The 26,533-nt window shown below is 45.4% G+C and overlaps 1 protein-coding gene and 1 non-coding gene across 2 annotated transcripts in view; one reads left to right on the forward strand and one right to left on the reverse strand.

Annotated features, from left to right (window-relative positions):
• The window catches only part of LOC149333380 (uncharacterized), a 29,218-nt gene extending 3,825 nt beyond the window's left edge, over positions 1 to 25,393 (forward strand). Inside the window, exons 2-4 of the mRNA XM_089558637.1 lie at positions 9,242 to 9,493; positions 12,251 to 12,527; positions 18,503 to 25,393. Of these exons, the coding sequence (XP_089414763.1) occupies positions 12,279 to 12,527; positions 18,503 to 18,883 (630 nt within the window). The 5' untranslated portion in view covers positions 9,242 to 9,493; positions 12,251 to 12,278 and the 3' untranslated portion in view covers positions 18,884 to 25,393. The remainder of the gene's footprint in view (positions 1 to 9,241; positions 9,494 to 12,250; positions 12,528 to 18,502) is intronic.
• Positions 11,840 to 11,915, reverse strand: TRNAL-CAA (transfer RNA leucine (anticodon CAA)). The gene has a single exon. It is a non-coding gene; the product is annotated as a tRNA-Leu (tRNA).
• Positions 25,394 to 26,533: the final 1,140 nt, after the last annotated feature.

Raw genomic sequence — 26,533 nt, forward strand, 5'->3', positions numbered from 1 at the left:
TCTAGTTATTGCTTCTTCTGTCCATTAATTGTGTATCTTAAAAGGGGTGGATATTGTTGGGGACTCGTCATAATTTAGATGCCAAATGGAAAAAAATTTCTTACCTTGACAACACTGCAAAGTGTACTGCCTTTTAAAAGCTTTATCTTGGGCTGACACAGGACTGCAATAGTCTTGAAAAAGTGATGCTGCGCACTGGTAGTTTCTCAGAAAAAATTTGGATTTGCTCCACTTAAATGTATGTATATAACCCGGAGATTCATGCGTTGATCTTTGCACGTTTTTTGTCTGTAGTATCTCTCTACTGTCACTGGGTGTCCTTCTTGCTGCAGTAAAGGTTATGTCAAGAAGAACTGCTATAGGCTCAGCAAAAGAAAATAGTCCAACCACAACAACCCCTTGGCAATGACCGTGCACAGGAATGCCAATGACATTTTGTTTGAGCCTCGGGAAGCAGTGTGCTAACGCAGAATTTAATGCAACCATCTGTGACATCTTGATATTCGTAAAGAAAGCAACTGTGTTGTTTAGTAGGAAAATTGATGCTGGTTGCAGTTGCATTCCTTTTTATTGCATCATGGTGGTCGCTTTTGAGTTTCTGTGGCTCTGAAATAGCAGTGTTTCCACTATGAAGCATGTTTAAAACAAGTCGCAGGAAGATGATGAAAAAGTTTTACATTAACTATTCATTACTTGTTTAGTCTGAAATCCCTCTCGATGATAAGCTTATGAGAATGCTACAAAAAAATGTCACTGTAATGATCAGTTATTGGTTTTATTAAAGGCTGAATTCGGGAGTTTCAAACATCTTCAGTTGATTGTCGTATAATTGTAACAGCTTCCTCTTTCCATTATTGCAAGTTGTTCTTAAAATACTGGTTCATATTGATACCAACTTGCCCAGATTTCAGCTTCACTTGGAATGCTGAGCAGTGTAATTTTAAAGCTCCATAACAAAGCAGACCAACAGCCAAAACTTGGCTGTGCACCGGATTACAGGGCTTTAGATAGCACAGTGGTTAACTACATTGTAAACATTACTTGGAAAACTTGCGTGTATAGTATTGAGTGGCTAAACAAAAAGCGGCAAGTTTGTGTGACGGCTCCAGTTACTTGAAAAACGTGCCGAATACTTCTTTGTTTTCATTATTGAAGTGCAGAGCAGATATTAACGAATGAGTGATCAAGGTGGTTTACTGGTAGGCAATTGGATGCTAAAGCATATTTACCAGAAGCACAGCACAGTGAGACATAGTGCTGTTTGTCATTGATAGAAGGGGGCACGTATCAATGGCTGTCTTGGGCAGTACCAGCTTTCGACCGAAATCCGAAATAAGAGGAGGGGGGGGGGGTCCAGTGCACGGCTGCACGTTCACATGCATTGCTTATCAGCAGATGCTAAACCAGAGAGACGTTTGTGCGTAAGTCATAACTGAGTGGTGTGTGAACTTGCCGAGGCATTTTTCAGTAGTTGCTAAGGTAGGGTGTCTATGGAAGCAAACTTTCAGTTGTTTTATATCTAGGGATTGGACATTTTGGTTTTCGTTTTTTGAAAATTATGCAGACTTTCTTCATTTTCTTTCGTAATAATATTCCCCGTGGAAAAAGCACCAGTTTCTTTCAGTGATATATGTGGCACGCCAGCGCTTTAACAGTCACGCATAGTTTATTTGGGTTCGTTAGCAGGCAAGAAATTGACACAGTAATGGTCGTGTTTAGAGTAGTGGTTGCTGTATTTGCTCAGCCATTTCCACATTTTCACTGCATTCCTCTGGTGTCCAACGCAGAAAATGCAGGGAAGCCAACAGCCACAGAAACCAAGGAGCACAGGAGATTTCTTAATTAATCTATTTTTTTGTGGTGTTGATCAAGTAAGAATATTACTGAATATGTTGTCGCTTAAAGCTAATTGATTAGAAAAGCAGAAGAAAAAACAACCACATGCCGCCGGTGGGATCCGAACCCACGACCTCCGAATTACGCGTCCGGTGCTCTACCTCTGAGCTACGGCGACGGCTGTCAAACCTTCTGCTTTCGGGGGTATTTATGTTTGGAAATAACCTAACCTTGAGAGTGTTAGGTTAACAACCACACGAGGCGGCATGTGGTTGTTTTTTCTTCTGCTTTTCTAATCAATTAGCTTTAAGCGACAACATATTCAGTAATATTCTTACTTGATCAACACCACAAAAAAAATCAATAAATTAAGAAATCTCCTGTGCTCCTTGGTTTCTGTGGCTGTTGGCTTCTCCCATATTTATAACGAGCCCCTCATTCCCCTTCCCTTGTTTGCAGAAAATGCAGGAATACAGAAGCACCTGGTTAGGGCAGTAGAGATTTTGTTCTCATTGCCATGCATAGTAACGAGATAAAAATACACGGGCCCTAATGGGAACTGCTTCTTCCTGTTGTCCGTTGTCTGGACTGAGAGTTTGCATATTAACGAGATATAAATATATTGGAAAAGTTTTGTCGCCATAATAATTGTCCATAATTTGAGTGGTGCTTACTAACGGGGTGCGTATTTACGAGGCATGACTGCTAACTAAAAGCAAGTGAAAGTAACACGAGAGAACAGATCTATAAACTGGCCTTGCTTAGGTAAGTGGAACCAGAGGTTTGTCTATAGTCTCTTTGATGTCAGATTAGCTTTGTCTGCCTGCGATAAATACGAGGGTATTTGTTACCTGCGACACACTGCTCGCTTTTTAAGCTGTGGAACAAACTGTGACCGCATCAAACCCTTCATTAGAGCAAATTTTTGGATTGGAAAGAAGAATTCAGGAGGAGCCAAAGGGTCTCTGTTCACATAGTTCGCGTGATGACAGGAGCAATGGAACTGCCGTTAAACAGTTGCAGAAGCTGAAACATGACACTTTTTTCGTGATTCTTATGCATGTTTTGAGTTCACGTTGCCTTTTTCTGGTCACAAAGGTTGTCAGTGTCTTTGTATGCCATGCGAAAACTCAACCACTAACAGCTCTGACCAGATGGCGATAGCCTATGAGCGTTACGTGCTACTTTAGGAGATGGATCTCGATGAAGTAGTCGACCTCTCAGGGTGCTGCCGACATTTGTCTAAAGTAGCAGAGCAGCGCGCTAAAACGTACAACTCCTCTACAACAGCGTACAACAACGTACAACAGCGCTCGTGAATGTCTTATGTGTCCTTTCTTTCTGTCCGTTGTTTGTTTTTTGCACTAACTTCTTCAGAATTAAGCACAACTGAGCTATTTATTCCAATGATCCCATTGTCTCACTATGCTCTCACACTGTTAATTCTCTCCTGTGGCCAATCGTAACTCACACTTAGTAGCCAGCACGCTAGGGCATACTTCTGAATACTAACTTTAAAACTGGGTAAAACTGAATTTCAAAACAATAAATTCGGTGTGCATTTATAGTCTTTTTCTTTTTCAGTTCACATCAAAAACTCCAATTCCCTTTTTGAGAATGAGAACAGCTTTTGGAACAGTTTGAGGCGCATGTTTTGTTTGCACATGTAAGCGTTTTTTTCTTCTTGATTAAATCCGTTGGAAGTACGGACTTGTTCTGTGCGTTTTCTTGTCATTTTGTTGTACAGAATATTCGAAAAATGATGTTGAAACCATGCCTGGAGTATGGTCGGCAGCAGAAATCACGTAAACTAAGGTCAGACGAATGCAAACATGAAAACTTGTTTGCACCGAAATGAAATGCTATACGAGCGCATAATTTGGCACAAATAATTTAGACAGAAAGGAGGCCTTACAGAAAATGTTCCTGCAGAGTGCATGAAGCTTAAAAGAACTCAGTCATTACCCATGAAATACTTTCTTAACCCATTTTTTTTTCCAAAGACAGGACCAAATTGGAAAAAAGACGGCAGAACGCTGTCTGCTGGAAAAAATATTTGCTATGGGCAGGCTGATAACCTTGCTGATAGCAGACATATGATAAGCTTCTTTGTTATGGTTAGTGGTATCTACGCCAGTTGGCAATACTTGTCCATGATTTTGTTCACAGCGCAACAAGAAGTGACAGAAGACGGAAGTGACACAAACAGGCGCTGACTATCAGCTAGTTTTTATAGAAAAACGAAAGGTGTATATGTACAAATATTAAAACACTTATCAAAAACACAGAAGTTATCTGCAAGGCACGTGGGAGTTTAGATACCTCAATTCCCTCTCGGATAAAGCAATGGAAGGGCTGCTGATACACAAAGTGCCTTTCTGGTGAATATGAAAGGCCTCCATTATCTCGCGTGTGACTTTATCGCGTGTGACTTTATGCCAGGATGCGTGTGTTCTTATAATCAGGTGCGCATTTGCACTCCTTGCATAGAAACGTGGACTGGGCAAGGGGGTCACCTTTTGGTCTCCTTTCTGCGTGATCTTTCATATGCTCGCATTGGCAGTTCCTGCAGTGGGCGCCTGTGTGCGAAAGGGGGTAATTTTTTTTTTATTTTTGTTCTTGATAAGTGTTTTAATATTTTTATAATACGCCTTTCGTTCTTCAATAAAAACTAGTTGATAGTCAGCGCTTGTTTGTGTCACTTTCGTCTTTCGTCTTTCCCGTTCTTGTTGCGCTGTGAACAAAATCATGAATACTTACCAACTCGCCCAAATTTCCGCCTTGCTGAACTTGTCCACGAGGTTCGCAGCTATTCACACGGACAGAAAAAAATCTAGTTGAACAGATGTAGAAGAGACTCAATTGAAAATCTAGTTGAACAGATGTTGAAGACTCTCTGTTGCCTGTATAAAAGTGCAGAGATTACAGGGGCAGAGGTTAAACCAGCTATAGCTCCAGCTTCAGTAAATTTAGAGGCTTGTGAATGGGTTCATCTTCCTCAGCGAATACCTCCAAACGCCATGAAGCGGAACTTATTGCACAGATGCGTCTTCTGCAAAGCCTAGAGAAAAAAAAAACCGAGAGCCGTTGGGAGTGCGAAAAATGCAACATCACACTTGCGTGCCTGAATGCTTAGAGGTTTTCCGCACACAAAAGAATGTCTACATCTCAATGGTATGCACATGCTTTGACAGCCGAAAAACACAAAATTTGCTGCGCTACAATGCATATAACACAAGATATTGCCTATTGATTGAGGCGACTCGGGACTCGCTGCACAGTTAAAAACACAGCACAGAATGCTGTGCAGGGAACGTAGGCAAACTGCAGAAGTGAATGATTATCGGCTGTTAAAGAATGGGCAAAAATTAGTCTCTTAGGCTGAATTTCAGCTAGAATTTTTTGTAAAACTAGGTGTATGCAATAGTCTGTGCATGTTGTATGTGTTCTTTTCGTGTTTTAGTGCAGTACCACTACTAGGAAATGAAAATGAAAATTGGTTTTTGAGGAAAGGAACGCAGTAACTGTCTCAACTATCTCGGGGGACACCTGAATTGCGCTGTAAGGGATGGGATAAAGGAGGGAGTGAAAGAAGAAAGAAATAAAGAAAGAAAGAGATGCCATAGTGGAGGTCTCTAGAATAATTTTGACCATCTGGGGATCTTGAATGCGCACCGACATGGCACAGGGCACGAGTGTCTTATGCATTTCGGCTCTATTGAAACGCAGCCGCCGCGGTCGGGTTCGAACCGGGGTTCTCCGGCTAAGTAGATGGGCGCCTTAACCACTGAGACACCGTGGCGGGTGCACTACTAGGTTTTTGGTTGGTTTTTGAGGAAAGGAAATGGTGCAGTATCTGTCTCACATATCTAGGCAGACACCTGAACCACGCCGTAAGGCAAGGGAGGAAGGTGGGAGTGAAAGAGAGAAAGAGGTGCCGTAGTGGGAGGTCTCCGGAAAAATTTCAACCACCTGGGGACTGGAGCCTTTTGCGTTTTGCCTCCATCGAAACACGACCACTGCGGTCGTGTTCCAGCTCGGGTACTTTGGCTCGGTAGACGAGTGTCTTAACCACTGAGCGAAGGTGCTTGTCTACCGAGCCGGAGTACCCGAGCTGGAACATGACCGCGGCGGCTACGTTTTGATGGAGGCGAAACGCAAAAGGGTCCCGTGTACTATGCATTTTTTGGTTTTGGCCTTTAGGCCTTTACCCAGGCTGTTACCCAAAGGCCTTTAGGGTGAAAGCCTTCATGGTAAATGCCTTTTGGATAAAGACCTTTAGGTCAAATGCCCTTAGCACGTAAGGACCTCATGTACCCACCCTAACTAGTGCTACCACATGATATTCCGTGCTTAGCCATGCTAAACTGTCTATTTTTTTTCCTTTTATTTTTGTGGGTTGTTTTATTAATTGTAGGTTTTTATTGATAAAGTCGCTACCCATGGAAATCTTCCTCTATTTCAGCAGCATTTTCACATCCCCATGGCCACTATTCTCATCCATAATAAGCATGCAGAAGCAAATGGGGGGCTTACGGGAGCACAGCAGTAACTTCCTAAGTAACTGCTGGGTGCCTTATCAAGTGCTATTTGAAATTAATACATTCGAGGTAGCAGATTTCGGAAACGAATAACTCAACCTAAATGCTGCTGCCATTGAACTTCAGGACAACACTCCACGGTACTTGTTAATTTCTTTTTACATCGGGCTTTGGTGTTGTGTGTCTCAAACTGCATTGCAAACTGGCTCACATGGGGTGCCCTCACAGCTTCAGGTGTAGTAGTACCCTGTTCTTAAGTGCCTATGTGTCATCATGAAATCCATTTGTTGCGGACCTAGGCATTCTTTCATACATATGAGGTTAGTGCGCTGAATGGATAGCCTGGGTTATCAAACTTTCCCCTGTGGTCATGGAACTGCGTTGTCCTCCAGCATTGTCTCGGCGGAGTTAGTTGTCTCTTTACCACTGCTTACTTGTATGATGGATGACTGTAGTTCTATTCACAGTGACTTATTAGGAATGTGTAGAATAGTGAAAGTGAAAGCTAGGGTGTAGTTTCCACTTTAGTGTGATGCACTTTCGCAAACTCTGGCCAAAGTGGCATGTTTTGAGTTGTGGCATTTTAGACCTTGCATTCCTGTTCTTGCAGTTAAAGGCTGGGGCTTGTTATTGTTACTTTCCCACAGCTAGCTTCTGTTTTTATCTTTGCTGCGGTTTAGAACAGTGGGCTTAAAATTTTATGAGTAATACTGAAATCGCCTGTAACAGGGTGGCAAAGCTGCAACAGTTAATGACAAGTAGTTAAGGGGTGCATCAGTGCGGCCGTGGCGGTCGAATTTCGATGGAGGCGATATTCTAGAGGCCCGTGTGCTGTGCGATGTCAGTGCACGATAAAGAACCCCAGGTGGTCGAAATTTCCGGAGCCCTTCACTACGGCGTCCCTCATAGCCCGAGTTGCTTTGGGACGTTAAACCTCCATAAACCATATACCTCTCATGGCACATTTATATTGTGGAGAAGAAGTTAACGGTTTTGCATTTGAGCCCCTACCCCTGTGCACAAGCAGTGTACGTCACGCTGAGCGTGCTGTGCAGGAGGTTGTCCCATCCCCTATGAGCCTGGCTGGCACGAGCCGCCTGGAGGTGAGCTGTGTGCTGCACTGGTTCTCCCTGTGGAACGCTGCCCAGAGGGAGGCCTTCTCCGCTACCCTCCTCGCCCACTTGGCACCACACCCTGAGGACACTGCCGGTGAGGGAGGAACTGGTGTTTAACTTACTGGCTCTGCTGCCTCTCTAGCACATCGGGTACTTTTCTTATTATAATGGGCATCTGAGCTTTGTAGTGTCATGACCATCAGCCTAGCGACGTTCGCTCCAGGATGGAGGCCTTTCCCATACTTCTCTCCAGTTAACCCTGTCCTCTGCCAGCTGCAGTGACCGAATCCCCTCAAACTTCTGAATCTTATGCGCCTACCTGACCTTCTTTGACAGTTGCTCCAGTTGCAGATGCTAATATCAGAATGTATGCCTGTATCAGGTGAGGGCAAAAACGGATAAGTGGAAGTAACTGATCACTGGAGTGGCGGTGTGACAACACGCTGGGCTGCAGTAGACGAGACACCATGGTAATGAGTGTGCCAGTGGTTCCCACTTATGAGTATAAAGGGAGGTCAACAAACTGCTACCGCCTTGCACAAAAGACATCTTGTTTCTTTCTCGCTCTTTCTTGAGCCAAAAAGAAAGTATATGTGCATTCGCATGCGGACAGTACTCCGACAGTAGGGAAGCGGTGCAGTTTAACAAAGGTCGCTCTCTGTCGATCCACGTCATGTTTGAAACATGAGACAAGCACAATCAGTGGCTTTGCGAACTGCAGCACTGGGTGGCCCAGTTATGCTGCCCTAGTCGTCAGTCACTGGTGCTAATCTTTTTAAAGCACAGCTCTTAAGTTCCCATTCGTGGGTTGAGCCGCATTGGCATCACTGTTGCCGTTGCTGCCATTAGCATAACGGAGCGAACGCGAGTACCGCCGCTCACTCATAGATGGTGCTAGAGTGGTGGCGCGCCTAGGGGTTTTGAAGAGCGCCATGCTTGCTGCCGTCCATCACCACTGCCTGAGTGGAGGTAGGATGGCTAGGGGAGGGGAGGTCTGTCTGTGGCGGCATGCACCCACGTACTGCCTCCTCGCAGTCGCACCATGGTCCGCTCCGTTGGTGGGCAGTGCTGTGAAATGTGCTGCACGCGATAGATTGTCCACGCCAGCCGTGGCTCTCACAGCATTGTCTTCTTTGTGTGAACCATCTGCTTCTGTAATACAATACAAAATAGTCTCAGCCAGGTCTCTTTCTCAAGATTGAGCGATGCAACCGGTGGAAATGCTTCGTCTGTTGCATCTGCTAAACGAACTGCCCGAGCAGAGGTTTGGTGTCGCCACTGAGAGGAACCTGCCGTTTGCTCCGCCGAAGCAGATGTAGCTGCGCTCAAATTTCGCACTAGAGATTATCATAATCATTCTTAGAATTTTTGTACTCGCACCTCTACAGCCGTGGACAGAAGAATATGGACCACGCCTCAGCGGTCAAAGTCTTGTGACGCTTTACTTGGTGAAAACATACTGACCATTAATGCTTACAGAAGTAAAATCAACCTTTGCACATAGACATAACGGCAGCAAACATTTCTATCCCCATTTCACAACAAGTTACAAGAGTTTGATCACCAAAGAACTCTCCATATTCTTTCCGTGACTGTGCATGCTGCTGGTTAAAAAGCCAAGCCACACGGTGCTTCTGCAGCAAGTTATGTAATGAGGCTTTTTGTAGAGGCAGTGCACAGTTGCATTCAAGACGACTGCTGTGCCACTCGAAGCTTGTTGTGTGTGAACTAGATTGGACTGTGGTGCAGGTGACCTGTGCGAGCAGCTGGACGCCCTGACCCTGTCCCGCACCAGCTGCCCCACAGTGCTGGGCTGCCAGCTGTCCCTGTGCAAGCTCTACTTTGCCTCCTGGGGACACCAGGGCGTGCGGGACTTCCTCCAGCTGCTGGCCCAGCGCGACCACCCGTTCGTGGCCCGCTTCCTCGGCTGCCTGGCACAGCGAGAGCCCCTGCTGGCTCGGGCTCTGGTCCCCTGACCGACCACCGTCAGCTACCCAACAGGTGAGGACGACCACTGGCTCTGGAACTCATTTAACGACTAATGTGATCATGCGGCACACTTTTGCATCGCACTCGATCTTCACCAGCATTTTTTGCCAATCGAAGAGACTCGGAAACTCGCTCACAGCGGTGGCTCGGTGGCTTTGGCTTGCGGGTGCTGGTCCCAAAATCTTGGGATCGATCCCGCCCGTGGCAGCCATATTTCGATGGAGGACAAAATTGTTAGGGGCTTAATGTAGTTAAACCGAGTAGACCTGCAAAAGTTCGTGTTCATTCTTCAATTGGAGGGGGCACTTAAACTCCGCCTTAGGGGTGTGGCATGATATCTTTAGTGGGTTAATGCCCACGTACGCTGAATTGGTAATTTGTACTCAGGATTCATAGATGGCGGCGAGTCCTCATATACCACTACCAGCGCAATGGCGCAGTGGTTAAGCTATGCACCACTGCACTGGAAGGTCGCTGTTTCTAACCCAGCCACCCGTCGGGATTTTGCGACCCATGTTGCTCTTCCCGAGCAACCTCTCGCGCAGATGGCACGACGCTCGTCCGAACTTGCCCAAGCTTACCCGAGTTACTACCCGAGCTTACCTGAGTAACTCGTGTAAGCTCAGGTAGTAACTCGTGTTGGTAGGCAACGGCACAGTACGTGCAATTTTTGCCAATATGCTTGTGGTGTTCAACTTGTGGTTAAGCGTTTGGTTTAGCTCGTGCCGGCTCCCTGACTGGCACGACGCCTTCGTGTGATGTGAAACCCAGCGCCTGTACGAGGGTGGTGCCCTCTGTGTCTGTAGGCGACAGGCGGCAGCGGTGCGGCGCCATCTGTTGGAGCGCAGCTGAATCGGTTGCTAGGCAATGGCGACTCACGGTCGTTTGGTAGCCGCACTGCCATGAGCATCCGCGACGAGCCGAGCTGGGCTCCAGTAGTGTTGCTTTCGCAGCAAAACAGAAACATCCATGTGCTGTTCGATGTCAGCCCATGTTAAATTCGAAATGATACGGAGCCCACCTCTACAGCATCTCTGCAGTCCATGTATCATTTTGTGATGTTTGAAGTGCACAGTTACAATTTGAAAACTACACTGAATACCCAGTTTTGTTATCATGGTGATGGCACCTCGGCAACCTGAAAGCTACATGCTTAGGAATGTTGTTCTAAATCAGTTTTTCATTGTGACAAAGTGCTCCAGATTGGAAACTTTAGTGCTGCAGAGTGCACCTGAATCAACTTTCCACTGCTCCAGAGTGCTCTGCATTGGGAATTTGAGTGCTCCAAAAATTGCTCCAAATTGAAATTTACCAGTAGCATCACTGCACTGGTCTTGAGTTGAACTGTGCCTGGTGGACACTGAACCAGTGCACACCAAACCAAGTGGGAACTGGGCACACTGCCACAAGGCCATCTTCAGATGCCATCATTCTAGCCTTGACTTACACAGTAACATGAAGCATGAGTTAAGGGAAAAGAGGTGCTCGTTATGGTATACATGATGTAAGCCAACAGGTATCATGCGGGTTTTTAAGGTTATAAAAGCAGAAGAAAAAAATTACCGACGATTACGTTACTTCCTAATGCGAAATTTGAGCGCAGCAAATAAGCTGTTTCACCTTTTCGATAGATTGAGGCAAAGAAATCGAGCAACACATGTATGCGCTATCACAGAATTTTTTTTTTATTTTTCACACGTATTCCTTTAACAAAGACTCCACTAACAGTTCTTGACAGTCATGAAGGAAGCTTTGTGGTCGGAGAAATAGACTGATATATGTTCGACTTGGTACACCAATGCTTGATTCTCAAAGACGAGATCTATACAAGTGCCTCGCGAGGTTGTCACAGCCGTGGGACACGTTACGAGCGAGAGGAACGGGATGTTCTCCCGCATAAGTGTTAGGAAATTGCTGTTTGTCTTTATGTCAACATTAAAGTCCCCCACTACTAACATCGGTGTGGATCGATGGACGGTTAATGCGAGTTGCAGGAAGTGCACGCAGCGCTAAGAACCAGGTCTAGCCGTGGGAAGGTGGTCACGTATTCGTCGACGTGCCAGGGCCTACGTGAAATAACCAGCGCGTCGGCAACTGAAGAGCACCCTATCCGCCACATAAGAACAGGGGGGGGGGGACCCTTTCCTCCTCTTTCTGCATGGCGGCGACGGTGTTCTATGCAGTCACGTTATCTTGACTCTCTAGCGGCGTCAGCGGCATCCAGCGGTATCAGTCGGTCGCTGCTAGCGCTGGGGGGATGAAAGGGGGGCGGAGCTGGTTACGAGGCCGACGACAACGCCGACGACGACGCGAAACCCAGGAACGGACGCCAAAGAGCTGCGCTCTAAAACAACCAAATGCCACTGGTGGGATCCGAACCCACGACCTCCGAATTTTGTGTCTGGTGCTCTACCAACTGAGCTACAGCGATGGCTGTCCAATCAGCAGATTGGGCTGCTGTCGCCGCCTGTTTTTTTTTTTTTATAAAGCGTTGAAGCGCACAATAGGCGGAGAAAAAGCATTTGAAGGCAGCAACAGAATTCAATTGCCAGTTAAAAGTTTATAAATTTTAAGGTGTACTTTGGCCTGTGGTAGACGCAAGAGTAAGCGTTTCTTAGAAAGGCTGTAGTGTTGTCCGGAAGTGTGCCAAACTGAACAGATCATGTTCTTGACGCGGTACTTGGACGGCAGCCATCCGGCTGTCCAGTGGATGCAGTGCACCTAAAGCGTCTGTGTTGATGTGTGGCCTTTCTTTCTTTCCTTTTGCAGTTTCTTACCGACGCACTAAACCAGCAAGATGCTGAGCCAGAAGGGCCCCGCGTGCAGTGCTGCCGAGCAGAGCGCCTACCTTGTCAGCTGGTTCAGCGAATACAGCGACCTGCAGCGCGACGATTTCCTGCACGTGCTGGCCGACAAGTACACACCGCTGGGACCCGCCGCCGATGGCACTCTGGGCCTGTCGGGCCTGTCTATCGGTGGCATCAACCCCGACGCCCCACCCTCTCTCTTCCAGTGTCGCATGAGCCTCTTTGACCAGTGGTTCCAGGTGAGGGTGCACACAGCATGACTGGCTATCACGACGTCGACAGTGTGCAAGCCGCATGCTTCTTTTCACTGCTCCCTGTGTATGCAGCATGATTGCAATCACGGATTCGCTGATGTACAGGCAACGTGTTTGCATTTTTTTCATCATTCATAGTGGCACATTGCATCATCCATAGGGCACATTGCATCATCAATTGCATCATCCATAGTGCACATACATCATTCATAGGGCACATTGCATCATCCATTGCATCATCCATAGTGCACATTGCTTCATCCATAGGGCACATTGCATCATCCATTGCTTCATCCATAGTGCACATTGCATCATCCAAAGTGGCACAAGGCTGTGTTCAGAGCATCTGAAGTTATGTACTATCGGGGACAAAAGGGGTATGCTCCACGCGGTGGGATCCGGAGCAGGGGAAAACTGCGGCATTTTGGCGAGCTAAAGCACGTAACATTGAAACAAGCGAAGCAACATGCCTGCTGATGATAAAGGTCACGCACTGGCTGTCTCGATCCTAGATGCCACCTGCAGATGGCATTGCAACGCAGCTTTCCGTTGCTCCGGCTCCCACCGCGTGGAGTATACCACTTTTGTCCCCGATAGTACATTCCACACAATGAACTCCAGCTGAGGAATTTTATGAATTCGTACTGTCCTGAAAAGTGTGTGTAAGCTGTACAGTCAAGCCCACTTATAACAATATTCAAGTGCCATGGAAATACCATTCTTATAACCAATAATTGTTATAACAGGGTTGTGCCGAAAAAAAAAGAAAGGATGACAAACTTCAGAGCATTTATTGATAGTAAATACCCAGAGGGGTTTGATTGTTCTAATGCCTGTAAAAGCTCGTTAAATCGAACTTCAGGGAACCGGAACAATGTTCACCGTTCACTGATGACCAAAGCCCCGCCATCACTGCGCCACCGGGAGCTTTGCGCACCTCCACGTCACAGGAATCAAGCCGGCTTTTTGGAAGCTATTCTTATGGGAAATTCAAGAAGCATGCAGAACCAAGGGTGCGGTGACAGCTGACAAGAGAAAAACCGCGCTGGCTGCATACACGCGCGCTGCACCGACTGATTGGGGGTACGCATGGCGTGCGTAGCCAATGCAGCAGCTCTCCTGACGCGATGACGCCTGCCTCTTTTGCTTTCGTGGCGTTGCTGCGCCAGCTTAGTCCATTGGTCGGCCCCATACATGCACGCTTTTGTGTTGTAAGCATGGTTTTGCTGGTGTGGTTGTAGCATTTCTTTTCTTTTTCTGTAATGGTTGACACTCAATTACCAGATTTAATTGTTATAACCAATAATGTGCCTTGACAGCATTGCTATAAGCAGTTTATTTTACCATAGAACACATGGCAAAGCTGATGGTGCCATGACCGACCTTTGTTATATCCGATATATTGTTATAACCAGTATTGTTATAAGTGGACTTGACTGTATTCGTAACATGGAGATTGTACGGTATGTGATGAAGCTCGGAAAGTCCCAGGGGCGTTCAAGCCTGAATGGGGACAGCGGGGGCTTTAGTGGGAATCAGACTCGCAGTGCATCTCCTCTCCCGGTCTCCAGGGCCACTGTTTCCCTAGAAGTGAACTTGTCTTCTCATGTCATTGGTGCACTCCACTGTCTGTGCTCCTGCCATGCGTTTGCTGTCAGTGCCGGTATCACTCAACAGCTGAGAAGTGATGCCTGTGCACTGCTCATCCTGTGCCGTCATTGCTTCTTCGTGCTATTTTATGTTGCCTTTGAACATGAATAGTTTTAGTGGAACGGAAACCCCTTAACGAGTTGGTAGTAAGAGGGAAAGTAGAGGAATTCAGGATATTGCTGCAAAACAGATACTCGGCTCTAACCAAGGAAGACGATATTAATGTTCAAACAATGAATGATAATCTCACAGCTATCATTACGGAGTGCATAGTAGAAATAGGAGGTAGGATAGTTCTACGGGATACCGGCTAGCTATCTCAGATGAAAAATCTGATTAAGGAACGCCAAAGCATGAAAGCCTCTAACCCTACGGACAGAATAGAACTACCTGAGCTATAGAATTTAATAAATAAGCACAAGGTATTGGACATAGGGAAGATTAATAGGGGGAAAACCGAGCATGCTCTAAAGAATGGAAGTAGCCTTAAAGCAGTGAAGAGGAAACTACGCATAGGTAAAAACCAGATGTGTGCGCTGAGAGACAAAGAGTGCAATGTCATTAACAATGTGGGTAAGATAGGTAAAGTGGTCGAACATTTCTACACAAATCTATACATTAGCCAATGTAATCAGAACGTTAGACAGTATCGCACAGCAATGGGACATCCCGCCAGTAATGAGGGAGGAAGTAAAGAAAGCCTTAGGAGCAGTGCAAAGTGCGAAATCAGCTGGTGAGGATCAGGTAACAGCAGATCTCTTGAAGGATGGAGGAGAGATTGTGCTAGAAAAACTAGCCACCCTGTATACGCAATGTGTTATGACCTCGACAGTACCAGAAGCTTGGAAGAACGCTAACATTATCTTAACTCAAAAGAAAGGAGACGTCAAGGACTTGAAGAATTGCAGACCGATCAGCTTACTGTCCGTTTCCTACAAGGTATTTACTGAAGTAATCGCTTATAGAGTCGGGAAAACCTTAGACTTCAGACTACCAATTGAACAGGCAGGCTTTCATAAAGGATACTCAACTATAGACCATATTCACGCTATCAATGAGGTGGTAGAGAAATGCACAGAATATAACCAGCCCCTATGGATAGCTTTCATTGATTGCGAGAAAGCATTTGACTCGGTGGAAACCTCAGCAGTCATGCAGGCAATGCCGAGTCAGGGTGTAGAAGAGTCTCATGTGAAAATACTGGAAGATACTATCTGTAACGACTGCATAGCTACCATAGCTTTTTATGAATTCAGCACTGAAATTTTAATAAGGAAAGATGTCAGGCATGGAGACATGATCTTGCCAACGCTATTCACTGCCTGCTTACAGGAGGTATTCCAGGGCCTGAAATGGGAACAGTTGGGGATAAGAGTTAATGTAGAATGCCTGAGTAATTTGCAATTCGCTGATGACATTGCTTTGCTAAGTCACTCAGGACATGAACTGTAAAGCATGATCAATGAGTTAGACAGGCAGAGCAGAACGGTTGGGGTAAAAATTAACATGCAGAAAACCAAAGTAATGTTCAACAGCCTAGCAAGGGAACAGCAGTTCGCAATTAGTAGCGAGGTGCTGGAAGTAGTATAAGAGAATACGTCTACTTAGGGCAGGTAGTGACCACTGATCCGGATCATGAGAGGGAAATAACTAGACGAATAAGAAAGGGGTGGAGCACATATGGCAGGTTCTCTCAGATCATGAATGGCAGTTTACCAATAACCCTCAAGAGAAAAGTATACAAAAGCTGTATCCTACTGGTACTCACCTATGGGGCAGAAACGTAGAGGCTACCAAAGAGCGTTCAGCTTAAGTTAAGGACAACGCAGCGAGCTATGGAAAGAAGAATGATCGATGTAACGTTAAGAGATCAGATGCAGGCGGAGTGGGTGAGGGAACAAATGGTGGTTCATGACATTCTAGTCAAAATCAAGAAGAAATGGGCTTGGGCTGGGCATGTAATGCGAAGGCAATATAACCGATGGTTCTTAAAGGGGCACCGCGATGCCTTCCGCGGTACCGAATAATATAATTAAATAGGTTCGTCATGTGTTACAGAAACCAGTCCAAAAAGAATTATTGAAATTGGAGAATGGAAACAAATATTATTCTGCTTTGAAAATTCAAAATAAAAAGATCAGACGAAAACGCGTTTCACTCACCCATTTCACTCACCCAACACTGAGATTGAGCGCTACCAATCAGAACCATGCCTAGGGCACACGCAGCGGAAACATTGCCGGGGCAGCCCACAATTGCGCATTTTGAAGCTGTTGCCCCCTCATGTACGCGGCGATGTAGACGGCAGGGTTGACTAACGACAAAGAAACCTCTCTGATGTTTCTTTGCTGGTAGGATTTGAAGGCTGTCGACTACTTCCTCCCCTCCCAACCTCGCCTCCCGTCTCTTGTCCGGTCTTTCTCTTCACAAATTTTTGCAAGATGTGTCTACCGGCTTTTTTTTTTCGCTGTTTTGTTGGTGTGGTCTGAACAGCACTCACCCCCCACAAAGGTTTGAAGTGGAATGGAAAGTGTCACCCTTATAGCGTTATTCTTATTAGTTTCTGTTCGCTTTCGCTGCTTCTTTCCAGTCGTTGTAGCATCCGAAAAGCATTCAGTACTCAAACACAATATTTTAGATCCACTTCGTGCATATAAGGGAACAATATTCAAACTGGACACCCAATCTGCATGCCACCTCATGTCCGCTGCCGAAAATGGCTGCTGCATTGTGACACCATCGGCTCGAAACGAACATTTCTGGAGAAGATTAAGATGTCGATAGAAATGTCACACTTTTGAATTGGTCGAAATGGTTGTGACGTCACAGTGCGCGAATTTCAAACGGGGCCAATTGTACTTTACCATGCAGCCAATTAAAGGGACGGTATAATGAGGCTCCAAGTAAGTGTGACTGAGTTTGGTTAGTTAATTAACTAATTAGCCTAATTAGACTTTCTAGTCAGACAAGAAAGGTAAATAAAATCGAGTAGGAAATTGGTCGAGTCGGGGAATCGAACGAGGATCTCCAAAGGGCGAGACAAGCACGCTAACCACTCCACCATGCCAGCTCGATGGTTTGGAATGAACAAAGCCGTATGTAGTGAATACGGTGTCTTCGTTCACTCCCATCTTCCTCCCTTCCCGTTACAATGCGGTTCAGGTGTCCACCGAGACATGTGAGACAGATACATTTCCTTTCCTCAAAAACCAATTTACCGACGAGCAAGGTGTAGAGCCGAACGGGCGATGGCGTTCTATGGACTCCCTGGCCGCATTGCAAGACGCTGTCGCGTTCCACTCTTAGAGGCGAAGCTTAACATCTTAAGCACACATCAGTGACACAGGCAGCAACACCGCGCTTAAGGCTTCCGCCTAAGCGCACTTTAGGTCAACAAAATGCCCCCTGAATTTTTTACAATTTCAGTGATCTCTTTAGGCGTTCAGGACTCACAATGTCCTTTACTCCGCATACAAAGAATAAATACCTCGTGCTTTGTCTACATCGCAGGGTTAAGGGTAACAAAGCGGATTCCAATAGAAGGAAAGCGTAGCAGGGGGCAGCAGAAAGTTAGGTGGGCGTATGAGATTAAAAAGTTTGCCGATATACGGTGGCCGCAGCCAGCAAAGGACAGGGTTAATTGGGGAGACATGGGAGAGGCCTTCGCCCTGTAGTTGGCATAGTCTGGCTAATGATGATGAGTTTTAGTGCTACTTGGCGTGACACTACACGAGTGAAAACTCCGGAGACTGCCGTGTTTGCCGCTGAGAGGCACCAATCACACTCTGGAGTGTGGGGCATTGTCAGTTGGTTTCGCTCTTTGCAATCATTGATGCGTCTCTCATGGCAGTTCATGTTTTATTGATATTAAACTTTCGTGTAGTACAGCTAAATTTTAAGAAGCATAGAGCTAGATTATATATGGTTGGCACAATGAGTTTGTTATATCAAGATTGCGGCACCTTAGTTACTTCAAGTTTACAAATACGTGCACTTCAGGGGGGACAGCTTTGGGGAATTGAGAAATTCTGTAATATCGAGGAATTTTCTGCATCCAGGTTAAACTTTGCTGTATTTTAGTTGTCCAGTTTTGTAGTTACTAATATGAAAGAGCTGTTTTGCGGTGTCTATTATGGATGACAGTACTGTGTGCCAAAGAAACTGCTCTATGAACTGAAAAGCCGCATTTTTCAGTATTACTGTTTTCGGTGAAAAACTCTAGTACGGTGTCAGCTTTCAAAACCTTGCACTGAGGTGCTTTTGATTCTCATGCCTTGAATTCCCTGTGAACGCTCTTATCGTGATTGCAGAGCTGGAGTGACGAGGACAAGGCCAACTTCCTTGACCGGCTACGGTCTGCCGACCCAGAGTTTGTCGACCGTCTCTCCTCCGTCCCCAACGGCACGGCCGACCACAGTCCAGTCGCCGCACCAGCGACGACAACAGTCGTCGTCAACCACTGCACAAGCGTGACAGTCAACGGAGACAGTCTCAGAGTGGACGACGATGAAGAGGCCGAAGAAGCGGAGGAAGAAGAAGGAAACCGAGAGGTTGTCTCGCCGACGGAAGAGCCGCAGGCCCTTCCGCGGACCGTTGTGTCGCCGAGCGGTGGTGGCTTCGTCGAAGAGGAAAGGGTTTCGCCGGTGGGCGAGAAGATAGAATACGATGACGACGGGGAGTTGGTGCTGTGAGGTTCCGTGAAAAACATGCTCGCTCGAGTGCTGCAGTGACACCAGTCTGTACGCGATTGGTTCGAGGTTCCATGTATTTTTTTTTTTTCTGTCAGTGGTTCAAGGTGTCTTTGTACGTCTCGTGCTTTTTGAATGACCCGTAACCGCACATTGTGTAGGGAGTTTGAGCAGTCACTTTTGCTCTTTTCTGTATTTTGCACCGAGAGCTCAAGAGATGTTGTGCCCAGAGTGTGTGGACGGCTGAAGTGACTAGCAGTTGCTGTAGGTTTTGTGTGACTTGTAGGAAAGCCTTCTTTTTCCTGTTTGTATGGTGTGATGTATGGTGTGAATGCATCAACATATGCTGATTTGTGACGTGGCAACTACATCTGCATCAGGTCACTACGAGCTATGTGGGGAAGCATAGCTTTTCACCTGTGCTGCACTTCAGGAAGCGTCATGGCACTAGCTGCAAAGCCTCTGCTCTTTAGTGGTGGAAATGAAACGTGGTTTACTGTAATTAGGAAGGAGTCAAAAAGTAGTAAGCTGTCCTATATGAGCTTGTAAAGGGTGCTCAGTTTTCACTCTCGTATGGGAGTATTCGTGATTACAGTAGTTAGTGGCTTTGGGTTGTTGTAATGCTTCAGGTTCTGATATACAGTCATGTAAGAAATGGAGACAATTTTTTTTTTTTTTGTTGCAAGTTGGGAGTTTGGTAACTGGTTTTTGTTCTCTACTGCAGCAGTTGGGCCGGGAAGTGTGGTTTGAAAGACTTCAATGCAGAGGCTTTGTTTCTGTATCTGTGCCTGCACCAAATCTGCAGAAAAAGCGGCAGCATAGATAAGGAGCCTAGTTTTCAACGATTCTGTGAAAAATTGCGGATTCGAGCATTCCTCGTGGAGCTGTGCGTTAACAGCCACACTCTCCCATTTTGATGATGTGTTCGTGGAAGTCGGCAGAAATGACAGAAAGATAGGAATGTGAATAATTTAGTTCTTTGAACTCTCTTCAAAGGTAGAATCTCTTAATAAGTATGGCTAATGCCTTCACATGAGTGCTTCCTCATCCACTTGACCAAATTAGTGAATCAAGCATTGCGGCTCTGGCAGGAACTTACTCGCATGTGGGTGCAGTCACAATGCTGCAGCCATACCTGTCAGCTCTGTCAAGAATAATATTGCCATATTTGCATGAATATGACCGGAGTTTGTTTGGTGAAATAATCTGCTTCAGGAAGCTATTCAAATTATGAACGAAACTACTAAAGTAGCGTGCATTTTGGAATGCGTTTGCATTGCTGCTGCCATCTTTGCAATATCTGTCCGGAAGTCTCAATTTCAGGCCACGGAGTGGAATGTCAGATAGTGGTTAGGAGTGGCCAATCAGGAATCAGGACCAGTGGGAGGAGTCATGTAGGGGGGAGGTGTGTACTGGATCCGCGAGATGAAACTCTTGACTTGCGTCAAGAGATTTGTGATCACGTTATATTCATGCAAACAATGTGATGGCAATGACGAAAAAGTTGTTTTGTGACGGCGATGGCGAAAAAGTTTTAGTTTCAAGTAATGCCTAGCATCCACACTAGGGGCTTCCTCAGGCCATTCAGGAATGAAAGTTAGCGGCGTGCACGTGTGAGTCTTTCGAAGGCTGCATCCGGCTCGCTGGTATGGGTGATCACTGCAGCTAGTGTAGGATTGTGCACTTAGCACCAAGCAGTGAGAATAATTATTAGCAAGCATTACGCGACGCCGAATTGTAACAACCACGTTCAAGTTCAGTGAAGGTCCATTTGAACTAAGTTAGTGTGTGATGTTTCCCGGGAATATTGTTGATTCTTTGTTCTCAATTTGTGGAATTTAAAACCCCGCCACAGAAAATTGGGGGCCTAAGCATAGGGCAGAGCATTGGTACAACGTTGCATATCGTAGAAGTGCAGAGAAAAGCTTCAGACGTTTGCAGGTGGTTGGAATTTGGTGCATTTTTGTGTGGGCAGAATTTACGGAGCTGGTAATAAACATACGGGTCTCATCAGACATTGAGTGGGTATCTGTCACGTTTTCATGATTGTTCAAGGAGTCTTCTTTCATTTCTACATATGGCAGCTGTCCTTCATGAAGATCCTTTATTTTGTAACTTAAATGTCTCTGGAAAAGTTTGCGCCAGCTTTATTCAAAGTGCCATGTGAAGCCTTATGTTGGATTAGCATCACTGTATTATGCGGCGGTGTTAAGATACTTTTGCGAATTCATTACAAGGCACAAAAAGTATTCTAGGTGATTTCCGTGGTGCTATTCAGGCCAGGTCTCATTGTACGCAGTGAACTACTACTCGCTTTTTCTCACTTTTAGCTTTAGCTCTTTGATAAATAAAGTCTTCAAATGAGCTCTTTATGCAGTTCTATGGTATCGTTACACTTTTTTCATTGTTCCTGCGATAAGCTATTATATGAAAAATTTTACTACTTGCTTTCAAGCGAAATTTCTTGCTCTGGGGTTGAGAATGTGTGTTCCACACATTGGCTTTGCTGGTTCCACTGGTCATTTTAAAGCAGCCTACTGTGGCACAGAAGATTCGTACTTGTTTCACCGAGCAGAGGCAGATTTCCCTGTCACCAAGGATGTGGTGCTGGCACTTTTGTAACGGCCAAACCAGTCCTGCAGGTTCGAAAAATGGTCGTATAGCCGTTGGCGCTGGTTTGCATTACCGAAATAACTTCATTAGGCTGTTTTTTGCAGGGTACGACAGCTCTGTTTCATTACACAGTGGTTCTGAAAGTGAAAATGTGGTGAGCGGATGCTGAACTGTGCTTACAGAACTGGTTCCAAGTCGGCAGCTTCCATTGGGTTCCCTGCCAAAGCATGTTTGTTTTGCTGGTCGATCAGAAATGATTGGTTTGTGGCATGTTCGGTTTCTCTTGTGCGTGCTTGCCACCGTGCTGCAAGTCAGCTAATAAAATTCATCTCTAAAGCTCGTCAGTAGTTAGACTAAACGGCACTGCATATCTGTTAACAGTATTGGATCATTGATACGCGAGCATTCCTGAACGAGTTCCTTATCATCTGGGAGAGACTCTTTTCCAAAAATTTTTATGACTGGATGGATAGGAGCCTTGTATTGTATGGGTTGTGCAAGTCTATTCTGCGATGGTCCATTTCCAAGGCAGAGAAGGCTTCTGTGCAGTCAGTTTCATGCTGTTGGGAATAGTGACAAGGCCGTCCAAGTAGGCACCTAGATACTGTATAAACACGTGTAAGGGCCGCACTTTTTTTCCCCAGATTCGAGGGCCAATTTACGGGGTGCGTCCCACACACGTGATGTGGGGAAAAATGTTTTTTTTTTAAAGTAAAAACACACTAATCGGGGAATGAGCGGCATTTATTCTGCGTTCAATCGTCACCCGCGGAGTATTTCGACTCTGAGCTGGTACTGTGGTCTGGTGCACGCTCATCCCAAAAGAACCCGCGCAGCATGTCCGCTGTCAACGTGTAGCCGTTGTTCCGCACTTCCATCACATAGCAGAGCAGCTCTTCTTCCAGTTCGGGAAACTCGCATGGCTTGCCTCAGGGAGCACGCTTTTTGGAGCTTGTGTTTCTCAATGCATCCTTTTGGTTGCACCATCATCGGACGCACTTCGTGGCCAAGTCAAATTTCCTGCCCGCCATACGCTTGCCGTGTTCGAGAGCTAACTCCCAGCCGTGTCGCTATTAAGGTGCTTGCCCATCGTGCTAAAACTGCGACGCTCGGCGGCAGCACGCGAAAGCCACAACTACGGTGACTACGGCGAGCACGCTAACATGCCACAAAAACACCAAAAGGCTGGAGCTGGTGATACTGATGCCGATGTGGATAGCGGGAGGTCGCGGCAGAGGAAAAATGATGATGACTGCGACCTTGGGCGCCATCCATGGACGGCACTTGGAAGCTCGTGTGCGCGTGGATGGCCTCCATGATCAAGTGCTCCGCGATCAAGCGCACTGTTGCTCGCAGCTGGAGCTGATCGCGGAGGCCACGGCGCATGCATTTAGAAGACTATTCCCACCTAGGTCGTGGAAAGTTCAGGTGCGGCCCTTACACGGTTTTTTTTTTTTTTAAACATGTCCTTCAAGAAAACGGAATGCGGCCCTTACATGCGTTTATACGGTATGCATGGCTTTGCAATTTACAAGCTTTGTAGTTGACCACAGAGGGCGTCTTTTCCTTTCCAGTGATGCTACTACCATGTGTAGAATATGTAGTGTGTAGTTGTGTCCCACTCGGTCCTCCATTTGGCAGCAAACCTCACATTCGTACTTCCAGGAGACTGAACTGCATCTTTTTGTTTCCTGATAGGTGGTTTTTTTATTATCAACTGTTCGCACAACCATGTGCGATTTTCTGCCCAAACATAGTTGTATTTTGAGATAAAGGTTGAATTATTTTGTGTTCACGTTGTGCAGCAAATGTCAGCTGTTTAATCTGTGCGCATTCTTGTTATTTTGCATTCCTTGTATCCTCACATTCCTTTTGGCAATAAATCGGTAGCTAATTTTAAAATTTTTTTGCAGTCTTAAGAGCGGGACCAATCTATCTAGTGTTTCTTGGGGCTCTCATGCATGCAGAACCTGCCATTTGTTTTAATGTTCTCAATAGGGGCTATTCAAAATTCCGCAAGTGCGCTTTCCCACATAACTATGTTGCCCCAAACAAGATGGCCGACTTCGCCATAAAAGAACTACGTGGGCTGCAGGACAGGCGCTGAAGGTGTGGATAGAATGTAAGAAACGTATTTTGGAAGAATCAAACAAAAAAACCAGTCTTTCTTGCTTTGTTTCAGCTGGAAACGCATGGTCAGCCATCTTGTTTGGGACAACATTGTTATGCGGGAAAGCGCACTTGCGGAATTTTGAATATCCCCTATTTATCGACTGTGGCTCGTGTTCCTAGGGTTCATCTGCAGGTCTGTCATGTAGCATTGAATGTGCTGTGTTTGTGCATCACGTTATGGCCTTTACATTATATGAGCTACAGCATAACCAGTCTGTTCTCTTGATTGTGTTATGGTTTGTGGTGGAGAAAATATGGTGCGAATAATGCATTGTGCTTGATTTTTCTGTGCACAAAATTTTAGGCTTTTTCTAACATTTTTGTCTTTTGCATTCCAAAAAAACTGCAAAAACTGCAGTGCTTTCTTGGCAAATAGCTTGTGTGTGATGATGCAGCTGTGTGCTCAAAGTGCTTGTGAGAAAAAGTATGTAGACTTGTGCAAGTATCCTTACTGTAACAATGGCAATATAATACAACAGACACAGAGTGCCACTTTATCAATGCTTTTAATTTCTCTTGTGCCTATGGTCATGTGCCGGTGCAGATTCGTGAGACCTGTACTTTATGAGATACAAAGTATGAGTAAACGCTTGCAAATTTGTCCTCAACACTGTGGTTCAGGTATACTAGTTTTGCAGGGTACATAGTATGTGAAACAGGCTAAAAGAACCTATGGGCGCCTGCGTCTTGCAGCAAATATGCATGGGTCTCTTCGAGAGTGGCCACGACAGCTTTCAGGCTGTTTTTTAGGCTGTTTTTTTTTTTAGCGTTTTTGTGGATTTTATGGCACTCGGTACCTTGTGAGAGAGTGGTCCTGTGGCTCCGTTTCACCTTGAGAAATGCGTTGGGGGCCTGTGTTATGTGCTTCTAAATGTGCATGTTTGGTTCATGCTGTAAGTGTACCGCGATTCCGCGTAATCTCACAGCAGCATGAATTGGGCTTTACAGCAAGGGAAAGATTGCTCAAGCATGCATGAAGTGGCTGCAGTTCTGCTCTCATTCAGTGTTTATACATTGTTTTGATGCAATTCCGGCAACTGTTGTCGTATTTCGAACACCAAACAACATACAACTTGAGAGCGTCTTTGTTTCTGAAGGGCTTGATTGGTTCATGGCAAAAATGTCTGTTGAGACAGTTGGTGTGTGCCTTATTTGCACAGCTCTTTTGAAGCAAGGGTGCCATTGTTAGTGAGCTTTGTCCAACCTCACTGAAGGCCAGCTATTCTTTTCGTTGAATTCTGTGCAGTGTTTTGTTGTGTATGCCGACTGCTTAGAGCATTCCATTGTAAGTGATGAACCAACAAGTGTTTGGGTAAGTGTGACCACATTCTTAAACATGCATCAAATATGTGTAGCTGTGCTTGTTGTGTCTGGTGTTACTGTGAGGTGGCATGTTCTTTCTCTATAGGAGCCAGAACAAATCTTTTTGAATAGCCCCAATAGAAGCTGCTCACTAAGACAACCTTTTGGCTATGTCTGGACTTTTTTTAGCCTCTTTCTTCATAGGAACCTTTAGTTAGGGTAATTACGTTTATGTCTAGAGCAGGGATTTGTTTTAGCTTAACCTCTTCAAGGAGGAAGATATTTTCAGACTGTGTGCAGCTGTTTTTCCCTTCCTCCTGCATGACTGGACTTCATACAATTTTTACACTTTCATATGTGGTCCTTAAGTTGTGCACTGGGGGACATTGTAAGTACTGATGACTAAACTTTTTCTTTGCACCAATATGAGGCTGTCTCTGTCATTTCTTGTAGGTAATTGTTGGTTTGTTGTCCAGAGTTTGTTCTTGAATGCCGCACTATGTTGAATTCTCGGTTATTTACACAGCCTGTGCTTAATCCAGTGTTTTATATCATACAGTCTTCACTTTTGTCTTAGCAAGTGGCACTTCAGCAGTATTGAAAGAAACTGCACAAATTCAAGCAAAGCTGTTAAGCAGAGAATTACAAACAGGTGCTGGCTGTCAGCTCTAAGTTATTCCATCCTGATACAGAATATACTTACGTGAATGTAGCCAGTTTTCACCGCAGAACATCATTGCAGCTTATTTTAAAAATTTTGAAAGTCAGAATTATTGTGCTGCTTAGCTAGGTATGTGTAAGGCAAGATATTATGATTTAGTTTTCAGGCAAGATATTATGATTTAGTTTTCAGATATGATTTAGTTTTGAGTTTTCAGGCCGCGTAACTTGGGACAAATGGTTTGTCGAATTTTTGTCCACAGTGCATGAGCTGCATCTGCTTGCACTATACTTGAGCAACTATGAAAAATTGGCCTTTCTGTCCGGCATAGGCAGTTGTCAGAACACCTGCTGTATGCTGTGGAGTGATGCAGAAAGCTCCTGCTGCCACTTTCACTATGTTGATACCAGGGGCACGCAATTAATAAAATGAACATACCATATAATTACCACATTCCTGCAAGCCACCTTTCTATTTGGCACAAAATGTTGTTGCTCAAGGAAACTCGAATGACAGAAAAAAAGCGGAAAACGCAAAAAACACAACAAAGTGGTTTGGCCAAACGTTTAAATTTGATAACTGGCATCATTGGAACACCTGGTAACTACCCTCGCCAAGCGAATTGTGAGCTCGCCTGGTAGCTGATAAAGTTTTTAAAAAGCATACATTCGCCTCTCTGGGAGCTCCGTTAAAGGGACACTGAGGAGAGCACTATTAATATATTTTTATAGTAAAATCCGATAGTTCGGCATGTCATGGCTTTGTTGCCACTTGGCCGGCAGCGAAAGATGCATTTATTTCTAAGAAATTTGGATTCGAAGTTGAAAAAGTTTTTCCCGCCGCTCTGATTCAAACTTGGGATTCGTCTATGACGACAGAGGACTAAGAGACGTGAAACATGACGT

The sequence above is a fragment of the Amblyomma mixtum genome, chromosome 8, assembly GCF_055824585.1.
Source record: "Amblyomma mixtum isolate Tamu chromosome 8, ASM5582458v1, whole genome shotgun sequence".
In the NCBI taxonomy this organism is placed as follows: domain Eukaryota; kingdom Metazoa; phylum Arthropoda; class Arachnida; order Ixodida; family Ixodidae; genus Amblyomma; species Amblyomma mixtum.